This window comes from Lingula anatina, chromosome 9 (genome assembly GCF_051362555.1).
Source record: "Lingula anatina isolate TDL-2025a chromosome 9, LinAna3.0, whole genome shotgun sequence".
Lineage (NCBI taxonomy): Eukaryota > Metazoa > Brachiopoda > Lingulata > Lingulida > Lingulidae > Lingula > Lingula anatina.
Window position 1 is genome coordinate 12,116,388 of NC_141775.1, and position 14,693 is coordinate 12,131,080.

General features: G+C 38.2%; 2 protein-coding genes across 2 annotated transcripts; both read left to right on the forward strand.

Annotated features, from left to right (window-relative positions):
- Position 1: 1 nt before the first annotated feature.
- On the forward strand, positions 2-5,181 carry LOC106154203 (transmembrane protein 222). Its single transcript, XM_086995387.1, has 6 exons — positions 2-233; positions 1,086-1,170; positions 1,713-1,744; positions 2,518-2,611; positions 3,047-3,177; positions 3,494-5,181. The coding sequence occupies exons 1-6, from the start codon at positions 34-36 to the stop codon at positions 3,579-3,581; spliced, it is 630 nt and encodes a 209-aa protein (XP_086851513.1). The 5' UTR covers positions 2-33; the 3' UTR covers positions 3,582-5,181.
- A 1,939-nt stretch (positions 5,182-7,120) lies between these two features.
- Positions 7,121-10,748, forward strand: LOC106154593 (carbohydrate sulfotransferase 11). The gene is made up of 4 exons (XM_013528988.2): positions 7,121-7,287; positions 8,293-8,485; positions 8,766-8,812; positions 9,169-10,748. Exons 2-4 carry the CDS (start codon positions 8,338-8,340, stop codon positions 10,021-10,023), a joined length of 1,050 nt encoding a protein of 349 aa, XP_013384442.2. The 5' UTR covers positions 7,121-7,287; positions 8,293-8,337; the 3' UTR covers positions 10,024-10,748.
- Positions 10,749-14,693: the final 3,945 nt, after the last annotated feature.

A 14,693-nucleotide genomic window follows, 5' to 3' on the forward strand; every position in this document is an offset into this window, starting at 1 on the left:
TTATCACCCATAGTGCACCGCAATATTTTGCTAATGGCCGCTTCCGGTGACAGGCTTTCTCAGCGTAGCGAAGTTTCTGTGGACGTGAGAGAAGCAAAGGGGGAAACGACACCGATCAAGAACGCAGACGTGAGAATGTCATCCACAGACCTCTTCATGAACGCAGATGAAGTTAATCCCATCAAAAACCGTTATCCACACTGCGTTGTTTGGACCCCCATACCACTGCTAACGTAAGTGACTGTTTAACCGCAGAAGAGGCGGGGGAAGGGGGGGGGGGCAGTAGTATTCTTTAGAGAAAAATGTCGATAAATAACTCCACGACCTCAAGATTCTCAATATTGAACTTTTTGTGAAACATCATAGAGTTGTGACAAATAAAAAAAACTCGGGTGTTCAAATGAAATATAGCTTGTATCACTCTACTACACTCAAGCATTTGCACTATGTATGTAGCTGACATTTTCAAGAGATCTTTAAGATGTATTCTCACTTGTCTTACTGTGGATTGTACATTACTTTGTGACCAATCCACAATGTCACTGCAACAATGTGATGTCTGCTCAAACCATCCTAATACCTGAAAAGAAAGAAGAAACGTTTAAGTTAACATTTAAAAATGTGGAAAAATAGCGTCCAACCAATCCCAATGGGTTATCTTTGAATTCTTTAAATGTGTTTCACAGCACAGCATATGGGAACACATTCAATTAACACTAAAAAGATTCCTTTTTAATATACCCTTAGGGTGCATTCCCAGACATTTAGATCGATCCAGAGATTAAGATTTAGATCTACCTAACTCCCTGGGGGTTCATGCTAAATTGCTGTCAGCTGAGCGCGCACCATAATTAATTACCCCCTTACAGTTTTTAGTAGGCGGGACAGATGTTTAAGCCGGTTAAGCTGACAGTAATCTAATGAGACTCCCCACAAGAATAGATCGATCTAAAAATCTATGGAAATGGGGTGTTAGTCTTGTTTGACAGTGAAGAAAATTAACATTATTTGATAATTATGAATAATAGTAATAATAACATAATAACAACAGATCACTTTCAGTTGGCTTCATTTGATCATTTCAGATGGCTGTTTCCTTTCATTGGTCACATGGGCATTGCCACTACAGCTGGAGTAATTAGAGATTTCGCAGGACCATATTATGTTTCAGTAAGTAATGGCATAGAGGGCATTTCCAGAGATTTAGATCGATCTTACTAGATCGACCTAACTCCTTGGGGGTTCACGATAAATTGCAATCAGCCGACCGCGCACAGAAGTTAATTACACTCTTACAGCTTGTAGTAGGCGGGACGGACATTTAAGCCGGATTATCTGACAGTAATCTAGTGAGACTCCCCATGGGGATAGATCGATGTAAAATCTATGGGAATGCGCTCATAGTATTTATTCATGTCATTTTATAATACACAAAGATGGACATAACTTGGTTGGAAAGAAGAGTAAAGGAAGTGAATGGAAGGAAATAAATTGATATAAATAATTTATATATTTATTTTTTATTTACTGATTAATTTCAAACAAATTAATTTACTGTACTGAAAGATTTAAGCTCAGTATATTATTATAAAATATAGATATTGAAAATATTGAAATATATGTTGTTACTTCTTGAAAAGGAAATCATTATTTTAGAATTTGCTTCTTTATGGTTTGCAATGTCTTCATTAATCTTTATATTGGTTCTTTAGGAAGATTGTATGGGATTTGGAAACCCAACAAAGTGAGTTGTTTTCTTTTTAAATAATTGTTACATCTTAAAAGGGATAATAACTCTTCGTTTTGGCCAAAAAACGAATTTTCCTGGAATAAACAACAATTTTCCCATACTTACCAATGGTTAATGAATCCATTTTTACATTCAAAATTAGTCCCTGTTTTTTTTTTTCCCCTAAAAAGTTTTTTTTTTTTTTTTGTTATAATCTCTTAAGAGATTATAACAGAGTATAGCCATCAATGGAGGTCACATGGTCTAAAGGCAAGCTCAGGTAGCAGAATAATAGCTATAACGGCTGTTTTTGTGGTAAAACAGAATATATTATATTTCTATGAGTTGTTAATATTTTTATTGTGAAATATAGATCTCATACAAAGAGTTATTATCCCTTTAAATAATGAAAGCTCAGATAACGAAACTTAATATTGTACTGAGTTTGATGCAACATGCAGAAGTTGAATGTATTGTTATATTGGAAATTCAGATTTTTTGTGCCAATGAAACCATTGATTATTATAATTATTATTATTATTTTTTTTTTGTATTTACTTTTTTCCTAAGTTTATATTATATTATATTATATTATATTATATTATATTATATTATATTATATTATATTATATTATATTATATTAGTGTACTGTATTGCCTATTGTGTGAAAATGCATGTATAGGTGAAGAAAAAACATAATTTAGACCAGACTGCGATAGAGAGGACACATTTTGCTGGAGAAGACACATTGTGTTAGAGAAGACAGCTGTCACATTCTGTGTTTCAGGTATTGGCAGCTATCATTGGACAATGTTCACACAGGGAAGGAGGCATATGACAGAGCAGTATATGAGGCATCAGAAGAATATAAAAAACACATGGTAAGCAGTACTATATAGAAATAAAACTTTTAGCTCATCAGGCATCAAATAGAAATGAAAAATACAAAGTAATCAATGTAAAATTAAAGTATTTCCATGCATGAGTCATTGAAGAAATATATAAAAACACATGGTAAGCAGTATTAGGACTTTAAGCTTTACAGTGTCTCTGCCAATCATAAGCCAAAATTTATGCATGATTTGTTCTCCGTTGATAAGATGCAACTTTTGGGGTAAAAAGCAAAATGTGAACACGGGATAGAGGCTAATGCTATGTTATTCTTCAAATTATTTTTAGATTAAGGAAAAATTGATGCTCCTTTGATCTATGGGATCACTAAAAAACATTTGAAGCATTACCTAACTTATTTTGTTCAAATATAGGTATGCTTGTTTTGATTTCATAAAATATTTTGCAAACTTTGTTTCTTTCAGCACAACTTATTTTGTGATAATTGTCACTCACACGTGGCCCTGGCAATGAACACCATGCAGTACGACAAGAAGACATCCTGGAATATGTTTTCTTTGTGTTTTCTGATGCTGATTCACGGGAAATATGTGAAGTAAGTACAAAATGGATGTTCGCTTTGGCAGAGAGTTAGATGTGACACTATATTTTTGATTTGTTAGATATGAAAGTTTTTTTTAAGTGTTTTAAATGTCAAGAATTGAAAATGGATTTTTTTTTAATGTTTATAATATTTACCTACTCCCCAAATCATTATTCAAAATTGTTTTAATAAAAGTAATGGAAATAACTAATATTATTTAGGAATATATTAATTAAATTTGGTAATTTCCCTTGAGATATTACAGTGTCTTCAACAGCAGTGTACGGGAGCACATTATCAATTGTTGGTTTCATTTCTCTTGTTTTAGTTGCTGTTCATTCATCAAAACATGGCTTCCATTCTTCATTCTGGTTGGAATCATAGTCACTGCTGTTTTGATCACCAAGCTAACGTGATGAAAGCTCCAAGAATGTGACATTTGGAATATTCACGGGCTGAATCATTCCTAATGAAACTGAATGGGTTTTTGCCTATGAGGTGTGGCAATTCAACTCCTCATCATAGGGCTCTAATGGCATGAATAACTTGTTAATGTGAGCTTCATGAGTCAGAATGTCATTGTGATGGGGAGAATTGACACGCCCTGGTGGCAGTTAGGGCATGGAGACTTTCTTACCATCGTTACACAAGAGATGATGAAAAACCCATTGAAAATCTACTGCATATGCAGACAGAAAAAAAAGCAAATAGTTTCTAAAAGAGATTAATTGTGTTCTTATCTAAAAATCATGTGAACAAGGCCTTATGACAAGCAGCCAAAATGTCACACCTTATTTATCAAGTTCTATCTCTTTAGAAATGATTTATTTTTTCTTCCTCCTTGTTACTCGAGAGACAGTGGATTTTTTGGACAAGTCCATTATTACTGGGGACACGGAGAGGTCAGGGTCACCTTCCCACCTCCAAAGGTGAGGAAAAAGCATTATCTCTCATTTTTACCGAGACCTGAAGAAAAACTACAGATTGTCAGAATTAATTTAGAAAATGAGGGATTAAATTAATAATTTTTAAAAATTGTGGTAGGCAAAGGGAAAGTGGGGGGTAGAGATGGAGATGGTGACCTCTTTTTTGATGGCCTGAATCAAGCTGTGATGTAAAACTCAATATATAAGTACTTGAGAACAATAATTAGACACAATTCATCATTGTAATTGTTATTCAGCAATATTAATAAGGGTAAGAATTTCAGTGGAAAAACTTTAAAATCAGATATCCTTGCTGCATTTAATATTCCACTATCTACTGCATTGTCAAAAATATGTATAATTACACTTCTGTAAACAGAAAAGCACATGCCTCGTGGAATTATTATTGATATAAAACATACCCACAGTTGCTACTGTAACTCTGTAGCACTGTTTATGTTAGGTTAGTGGAATATGAACTGGAACAAAAAACATAAGACATCTTAGACCCCATTCCCATAGATTTTAGATCAATCTATCCCTGTGGGGAGTCTCACTAGATTACTGTGAGCTTGGCCGGCTTAAGCATCTGTTCCGCCTACTAAAAGCTGTAAGGGGATAATTGACTATGGTGTACGCTCGGCTGACTGCAATTTAGCGTGAACCCCCAGGGAGTTAGGTCGATCTAAATCTTAATCTCTGGATCGATCTTAATCTTAATCTCTGGATCGATCTAAATCTCTGGGAATGCACCCTTATATTCTTTTTGTGTTAGGTCAGTGGCAATATAAAGTGAATGCATTGAAGCACATTTTGGGTGGTGGATTCTATTCCTTTGACATTTGATGTCATTATGACCCTCATTGTAGGATTCCATGCTTATTTTACTGCACTTGTCATTAAATTATCCAATGAAAATGATTGATACATTGTATATATTATAAATTGTGGCATCAAGTTATCCAATGGAACTGCAGGATGCATTGTGACTGTAACTTGTATGTCTAACACCATGTATAAAAAGTTTTTTTGTATTTTTTTCATTCTGCTGTACAAAAAAGCTTGAGAAATGTAAAAAGTGTTTATGAATAAAATAAACAATCCTTGAATGATATGGCGCATTAGATATGATATTATGGTAGCATTCTTCAGGTAAGTTTTGCATGGGATGCGTTACTCCTCACAGCGGCAAGTCCGCCGGGATATTCCATTATTTACAAAATACCTTACAAAATTGTGGTAGATATTTCAGAATGTTTATCAACCCTTTAATAAATTGTATACAGGTGTAACATGAATGCAAGTCCTAGGAATAGAAGTACGGGCTCACATATGATTAGTACAGCAGGCCCGTAGCCGGGGGGGGGGGGGGGGGGGTCGAAAGAACCCTCCTTTTTGCTGGGAAAAGGTTCCCTCAAGGTAAAATTTTATATAGGTACACGAAAGTTTCATGGGAAAAGGTCCACTTTTTCAGAAAAAGGACACCCCTTTTGAAATTGCTGGCTATGGGCTTGTACAGCTTGGGGTTAGTTGGAGTATTGGGGTTAATATATTGGACGATTATCACCTGTACAAAGTAATGGGAAGCGGACTTTCATTCCTGTTACGCCTGTGCGGCTATATCGCTAAGATAGAATGCTTGATGTAAAAATGCATGGAGACGGATTCTGTTTTTGTAGTAGATTTAACTTGGCGTTTACCCTCTACCAGGACCACAGATTAAAGGGATAACAACTCTTCGTATGAAATCTTTATTTCACAATAAAAACATTGTAAACAACTCCTAGAAATATCATATATTCTATTTTACCACAAAAGCGGCAGTTAAAGCAATTATTCTGAAATCCGTACTTGCCATCAGACCATGTGACCTCCATAGATGGCTATACTCTGTAATAATCCCTTAAGAGATTATTACAAAAAACACACACTTTTTAGAAAAAAAAACAGGGACTAAATTTAGTATGTAGAAATGGATTCATTAGCCATTGGTTAGTATGGGGCAATTGTTGTTTGCCCCAGGAAAATTCTTTTTTTTTTTTTTTTTTTTTTTTTTGCCAAAATGAACAGTTGTTATCCCCTTAATAACGTGCACTTTTCTCTAAAAGTGTCACGAAATAACCAGAGACATATCTGTGAATGTCTTGGGAAAAAGCCCACCTGTGACCCTGATAGAGGGTAAAATCGGCTTACGATAACGGCATATACTTTATTGACTAAAAATAGACGAAAAAAGTCACTGTCTAATTCATAACAATTCTCTTAACAATTCTTTGCTGTATCACGGTACAGAAAAGTACACGTAATTAACCAACAGAGACATATCAATGAATATATAGTGAAATGTCAATCTGAGGTCCTGATAGAGGATATCCCTACCGATGTGTTGACCACCCAGCAAAAGTCCTTTAGTATTTGCCAGATATATTAGATTGCTACAAAGATGAGAAAAGGAGAGAAAGAAATTTAATTAAGCCCCATGGCGAGGTACATTCTCGCTTCATGATGAATAACTTTAATTCGCTTTTTATGCGCAAAGAGGGCGACTTTAATGGGGCCGACCAGTAATTGCCAGTGTTTAAGGCTCTATTCCCATAGATTTTAGATCGATCTATCCCCGCGGGGAGTCTCACTAGATTACTTTCAGATAATCCGACTTAAATGTCCGTCCCGCCTACTACAAGTTGTAAGAGGGTAATTAACTTTCGTGTCCGCCCGGCTGACATCTATTTAGCGTGAACTCCCAGGGAGTTAGGTCGATCTAAAGTAGGTCGATCTAATCTATGGAAATGGGGTGTTAGGTAATCGCCAATTTATTCCGACTGGATTTAGAGAATTAGACATTGAATTAAGGGACCATTCCCATTACTTTATCGTACTAGCAGGATCGATCTATCTGCGAGGGGGATCTCGCTAAATTGCATTCAGTTTAAGCGTTCACTAAAGTTAATTACTCCCCTAACAGCTTCAGTGAGCGTGACAGACATTTGAGCCGCTTAAACTGAATACAATATAGCGAATTTCCTCTGAGTTAGATCGATCCTGCTAGTACGATAGGTTTATGGGAACCCAGCCTAAGTGGTCATGGTAGACGGTTTGTGCTGGCGCTAACAGCCATTGTCGTGTTAATCGGAGCATGGAGGTGCCAATGACATATTATACAGGACATTTTGCTGGCAAAATCTCGGCGAAGCAGGTGAGTTCGGTTCATTTTCGACACACATTTTTATGTTGGCACCTCTCACTTGAGAATCAGTTCTTCGCAAAATTGTTCTTTCAAAAACGCGTACCTTAAAACTGAATAAGGAAAATGCTCAGACGCTGACAGTGATTTTTATACCAAGGTGTTAAGTTGAACCCATATATTACAGACACGCTGGGTCCGGAGAGACATGACGTACATTTGACTACAATAAGCAACTTGAACAAAGTTTCTTTGCTGCGGGGGGGGGGGGGGGGGGGGGGGGGGAATAAATTGTTTCCCTTTAACTTCCTAATAAGCAGTTTTCTACTGCTTATTATTATTATTATTATTATTATTATTGTTATGGATGATATCCCTATCCTTGCTTGCAACAATATTAAATTCTTCAATACTAGCAACTTGTGTCAGCAGTGATAAGTTCAGGAGTGGAATTCGTTGGGAGGGGGGGAGCTATAAGAGCTGTAGAAGCATGTTTCACCAAAGATGGTTCCAGGGGACATGGCGGGTACGTACCCCTTCCACCAGCTTCGGAGGAGCCCCGTATTCCGTCTTCTCTCTTTTTTTCACTAAATATTCACAGGTATGCCTCTATCTATCTTTGGCTTTCATAAATCTATGCACTTATCTCTACTGCATCCAGCGAGAATTAAAGTATTGTGTTGAATCCATCCGTCAGCTGGCCGTCATACGGAGTACCCCCCCCCCCCCCCCACCACCACCACCCCCTTCCTTTCTCAAACTCGATATTGAATTTGACTAAAGTCGCATTCAGAAAAAGTTGATCCGCGGACTAACAGATCTGCGTATCAAAAAATGGCTCCACTTAATTGAAATCGTGCCGAGACTTAATTGCTCTGCCGCCGCTGGGAAGGTGCGCGTGGGAGGCGGGGATCCAATGTCAAGCGCGCGCCATATTTGATGCGCGGACTAAGTAGTCCGCGGATCAACTTTGTTGTGAATGCTCTCTAATATATGACTTGGTATTCTCTATTTCAGCGGCGTGAGCTCGTTTAATGGCTGCACGGCATCACTGGTATTAACATGGGGCCAATGTGTGTCGCCGACGCCAAGGTGCTTGGTGTCGTCACTACGGTCTGCGTGATAGCTATGTGTTACGTGTACACGGTGATTAGGCCCTTTGATGACGTCATTACAGCATGGAGGTACAGCGACAATTGGCGGATGTCAAGTAAGTTGGAGGCGAAATATTCTGAATATACAGTGTGGGATATGCTTAATTATGATGCATAGATATGCTTACTAAGGAAAACCAGTTTTTGGGTTCGTAATGAATAATCTTTCAATTTGATTTGAAATGTGATCGAGATACAGGAAGAAATAAACAGGATTAAGTTCGAATGAAAAAATAATATGTTGATCCTAAGAATGAAACTTAGACTGGCATTATGGATAAGTTTATGGTATTATATATAACTTTTGATATGTTTGTATCTTGTTTGACGTTCCAGCCAGATTGTTCGCACCGCCTCCAATAAAATCAACGTACACTTCACTGGTAAGGCATCTATTTCCAAAACGTTTTATAACAACGTTAGGGTCCGTTTCACACAAAAAATAGCAAAATTAATAGATAAATAAATAAAAAACAATTGAAAGTATGCAGTTTTCTTTTGTCATCCAAATTAATCTGTTGCATAATATCTATATAAAGTGGTCATCTCAACTGAAACACAACGTATTTCTAGAACCTAAAGAAGTTTGAAAATACAGACCGGTTACTCACATTAACGTAGATAACTTTAGCAATTTCTACCCGAAATTTCATACTTTTTGGATTGTGCAGTTGAAAACGACTTCTAGCGAAAAAAATCATCATTATGTATTATATGCATAAAGTTCTATATATTGCAGCACGCGGATTGGGACCTTGTCCCGAAAGATTGGATTAACGAAATAGAGGCCAGGCGACGTCATTTAGAGAATGCGTGCGCAGCCACGGAGCCACCAAGCAATGATAGTTTGGTAAAAGCGAGTCACAATGTATATGTCGATGAACGCCATCGGCTGATCCTTTGCGAAATCCCCAAGGTAGGATGCAGCAACTTCAACCGGCTGCTGTACGGATTGTCGGCAAACATCGGCATAGACGAATATGAAAACATCACCGGGTCCCAGGTGCATTCTTACCCAATGCTGCGGTGGCTTCGAAAACTCGACAGTTTTTCTGATTTTGGGATTCAGTTTCGACTTAAACACTACCTTAAAGTTATAGCAGTGAGGCACCCGTTCGAAAGAATAGTTTCGGCTTACCGCAGTAAACTTGAGGGTGGCGATAGGGAGTTTTCGGCGACTTATGGTCCAGCAATTCTTAAATATGAACGTAAGAAGAAAACTGAAGAAGTTATCCGTCATTACAACGTCTCTTTTGCTGCTTTTGCGAGATATTTAACTCAAATTTCTGTTCAGACAAACTTCCATTTTAAAGCATACCATGAAATCTGCTTTCCGTGTTCTGTTCACTATGACGTCATCGCACGTCACGAGACCATCAGCCGTGACGTCAGCATGGTGCTGAAAATGATCCACGCCGCGCCTGGGTTTCACTATCCGAATTCTCACCGAGTTCAAGTTCACTCAGAGGACGTGTGGAAGTCGTATTTCAAACACATGACGAAAGAGGAAGTTTGGCGATTCTGGAACACTCAGTTTGAGAGAGACGGACGTCTGTTTAACTATACGATGCCAAACGACATTGGCAATTCATAAATCACAAGACAGGTCCACGGATTTTTTGTGGGGGTACGGCTAAGAAAGTTTATTTAAGTGATTTTTAAATGAAAATTCGAGCATACAGACATGATTCATAGAGACATGAGTTACAGATTGTACCTGAACAAGATGGCCATCTTGAAAACGGCTGTCAACTTTAAATTTGAGATGGTACATACTACTACCTTCCTCGCTACAAAGTATGGAAAAATCATACCGTACCCAATGCTCAATATAGTATTATCAATTACAAAAAAACGGAAATGACGACGATTATCTTGGATTCTGTGCGTTTCTGTGGTTACTTGAACACTTTCCAATCGCACCTCTCGGCTAGCTTGGCTGTCATAAGAGGGACAACATTAGTAACCTGAAACGTAGGAGGTTGGGGAGCGTATACTATGAGTCTATACTGTGTATAGGAGAAAGTCACCGCTCACACTCTGATATTCAGGGTGGTTGAAACTTTTAAAACTGAGTGCGCATTGTGCTATCTCAACCGTCTTTGTCGCATCTAACACAATGAAAAATTAGGCTATTATTGGGCTCGTTGAAAGAGTATTTGTTTGCTCCTGCATTAATAATTATGGATAAGTTATACGAATGAGGTCAAAGGTCATAATCAAAGGATTGAAAATGAGATTGATTGATGGGGTTTGCTCGAGGCAGGCAAACACGAATGCTGGCATTTTATGTCTTGAATAAAATCCTCCGAAATCGCACCTACAGTGTATATCTTTGGTGGAAATGTAAATGTAAATGTAATCATCAGATGCTAAACCTTACATGCCATCAGGTGTCGGAACATCAAAGGTCGTCCACTCCCGGCCGTGTTTGCTGTGACAGTTGACAGTACGTGACACGACGGCAGTGAGACGCGGTCATCTTACCTGTTATATCTCCTGTCAAATATTGTCACATCCGGTGACACGTCGCTCCCTCCAGCTCCAGACTGGACGCTGATTATTGCACGCACGGGGTCAGCGGAGGATATTCTCTTTCTTTCCTCTCTCTCTTTTTCTCTCTCCCTCCCTCTCTCTCGTTTTCTCTTATATTATCTCTCATGCTGTCTGTGTTTTCTACTTCGCTAGCTTTCTATAACTGCATATTTCCCTTTTTTTGTCCACCTTTGTCTCTCTTTCTCTCTCTCTCTCTCTCTCTCTCTCATGTTCTCGTTTTTTTTTCTCTCTCTCTTGCTTTGTCTATATTCATATATCTGGTAATCACTCTATCTATCTTCCACTCTGTTTTTCTTCACCCTGTAGACTAGGCAGCGCACCGACACAAGCACACGGGGGAGGTGGGTGATAGGGGTTGGATTGGGGTGGAGTTGTGTTGAGTTACAAAAAACGTTCTTGGAAAAATTAAAGGCACAATGTGTCATGAGACCACACATGGTCATCATCAGTAAAACACTCCCTTTATCAAATAAAACAACAGCAAGTATGGATGCTCCACCCATTCTGCAAGCCTTCATGAGCAATCTGAGATGAAACGCTCTGCTGTGCACCGACGCTGTTTCTCTTTTTCCCGTGTACAACATTACGTGTTAGATTTTGATGACGACGTTTTTTGATCCGGAGCGCGCGATGACGCCACCCCCCGTTGTGGGGTGTGCTATCGAGTTAGGGTAAATCTATCGCATGTAAGAAATAATGTCAGCGAGGGTGGAGTGAAACATGTTCCAAGTTGAGGTATTCAGTGATACTGCACTGCAGGTGTGAAAATGTTAGGTTTAGGGGAAACATTAAAGTTTGTGGATGACCTCTCTCTCTCTCCCCCTCTCTCCTTCCTCTCTCTCTCTCTCTCTCTCTCTCTCTCTCTCTCTCTCTCTCTCTCTGGTTATGTAAACGTGAACGTGAACCTAGTTATTTATATATCCTTCACCGAGGAATGTTAAGTCTTTGGGGTTACAATATTAACACACTTTACAAATCTTTGCCATAGTTCTTAAGCGTGGACCCCCCTCTCCCACACACACAAACGCCCCTCCACTGCACCACCCAATATTGCAACTATACCTGCCAAGCTCTGTGACGGAGCTTTCCATGCATAAAAAATACAAGTCTCACTTATAAAACAAGGAAAAAACGTCAGATGGAGGAAAAGCTTCAATGATACATTAGCCAAACAAAAACTACATGAGAATTCTAAGTTCTTTCCTCTTCATTATTCTTTTTTCGATATTTGAGGAAACGTTTTTTTTTTTTTTTTTTTTTTTTTTTTTTTTTTTTTTTTTTTTGAACTTTTGGTGTATAACACACCTGATGAAATTGTTCGCTGGTTCCGACGGAGACGCTTTAAAAATGCGCTGCCAAAAGTAGACTGTCACTTTCTTCCTTGTTTAGTTACCGCCAGGTAACAGCCAGTAAGGCCTTAGCGGCGCCATGACCATCTCCTTTACCAGAGGTTATTAAGGATCGTCTGCTAGATCAGATGAAATCGATGAAGATCGGGTGTCTTATGAATTCACAACCTCTTTCAAGAAAAGACGCACAATTTATAAAACGGAAACTCGAAAATGATAAACAATAATAGATGAAAATGTTATCTTTTTTATCTGTTTTGAAACTTTGAGCCCGATTCATCATCAGTTTATTTTGTCTTCACATGTAAAGGGTAGTCAAACTTTATTTTAAAAAAACCAAATTATTTATTTGTCTTGACAAATGTCTTCTTATCCATCACTCAAAACTTTCGTCTTAGTCGTTCCGTCGTCGCTTTTCTACAAGGCTCTGCCTTAGCCAGCAAGTCCCTTTTTTAGGAAGTGGAAAACTCAAAGGAAAAATCCACTATGTTATTGCTTATTATTTTCATTCCACATCCTCGTGTTTTCAATCATATTTCGCAGGTAAGTTTAGATTCGCAATATAATAGTGACCCGCCGGCGCCTGGACCTAGCGTCTGACGACTGGTCGTCATGGCAACACGGCGTAAGGTTGAAAGAAGAGAACGTGGGACGTAACCTTTCATTCCTTCTTTAATATCAAAATCTGCTTTTATGTCTGTTTTTTGATGGAGACTGAGAGAAAAAGGCAAAGGTAACCGCATGGAAGAAATAAAGCCTTTCAACATTGTCTGTCGTTTGAAGTACTGGCGCTCGAGTTTAAGAAATCCATGTTCTTCCATTAAAATTGAACGAGATTGATTGATTAAAAATGACAGAATTACGTACAACTATTGGCATATGCATAAAGGCATAAGACCATCTTTATTTCAAACAGAAATCAGCTGAGGTTTATCAAATTATTCACGTCATTTGAGATACAATACTTTTTAGCATCTTGTCAAGGGTAGCATGCTGGCTGATGAAATAGTCCCATTTTCCTCTTGTTACACGAGTTAAATCGTATTTCGTGTGCAGCATAATAGTTATACAATGTTATCACACTTTACAAGTCTTTTTCAGTGATTTTGGCACTACTTGGTAGTCCGTATAAAGATAGACAACAATCTAAGTCATTCAGCAATATAATAGTGGTACATGTATATCTGTTATTTCTTCGGGTTATACGTGTATATGAAAATGCCATTACATCAATTGATAACTCTCCTTTTTCTCCAAGCTCAAGGAAGATTTGTACAATAATTTAAAGCGAAAGGAGTTAAAACGTTTTTTGAAACATGTAGGTAACATTTAAAATACACTGCCATTAAAATAGGTAAAAAACACTAAAATTATTTTGTTTTCTTGGTTTTCTATTTCGTTTGCTTTGAAATATTAGACCCACGACTTAAAAGAGGTAAAATTTAAACGCTTCCGCGAAAACACTGGAATGCAAATATTTGAACTAAACCTGTTTTTAAAGTTACAATTCTCACTAGTTCTCAATTTATGAATTGAATTGGCCACAATGATAATAATTACATAGGTCATTTGAAAAGGTCGACTGTTTCAACCATACTTTATACAAACAAATTTCCACTATTTTCGATTTTTAATTTAGATTATGTCGAATTAGTTCTGTATTTCACGGGCATAAACCGCACCTTTCTATTGGCAAAATTACCGACTGCGGCCAATAATCGACCACAAATCATATCTAAAATCGCAGCATTCCTTCTAATCAAAAAATACGGCCCGTTATTGCCACTCCTCAATAGTTATTAGCCGGTGGAGTGAGTTTTGAAAAGGCCGCAAGAGTCATAGGGGGCTGAGCTCGCTTAATTAAAGAAAAAGTTAATTTTTCGCTTTACAACTGCGTCCGGCTCACAAACGCGGGAATAGAGGTACATATTTGCACTCTTGCTGTGCTTACAATTTCTGTGTGCCCTCTTATAATATAACTGGAAAATGTCGAGGATGTTGGGGGTATCAATTGTGCCTGTTATGAATCGAACTAGGCCCTAATATGTTTCCATTCATGTATTCTTTCATTGAGTCGCCGTCCCCGGTTCAGTGTACTCATATTTATACAATAACATTGGCCTCGGGCCTGGGTGCAAAAACATCGTTAACTAGCTACGACTTAGTGAAAAGAAATACGCCATCTCGCGTTCTTCACAACTCATTAAGCACCCCCCCCCCCCCCCCCTCTTCTTCCCTTCCTTGAATGCCTTTTTAATTGGGCGGCCGAGCTGTCAATCAAAGCACCGCATTCCGCGGCGCTGGCGGCAGAGAGCGTTTTTGCAGCATTTAATATGTTCACCTCTTGGCTCTCCGGGCG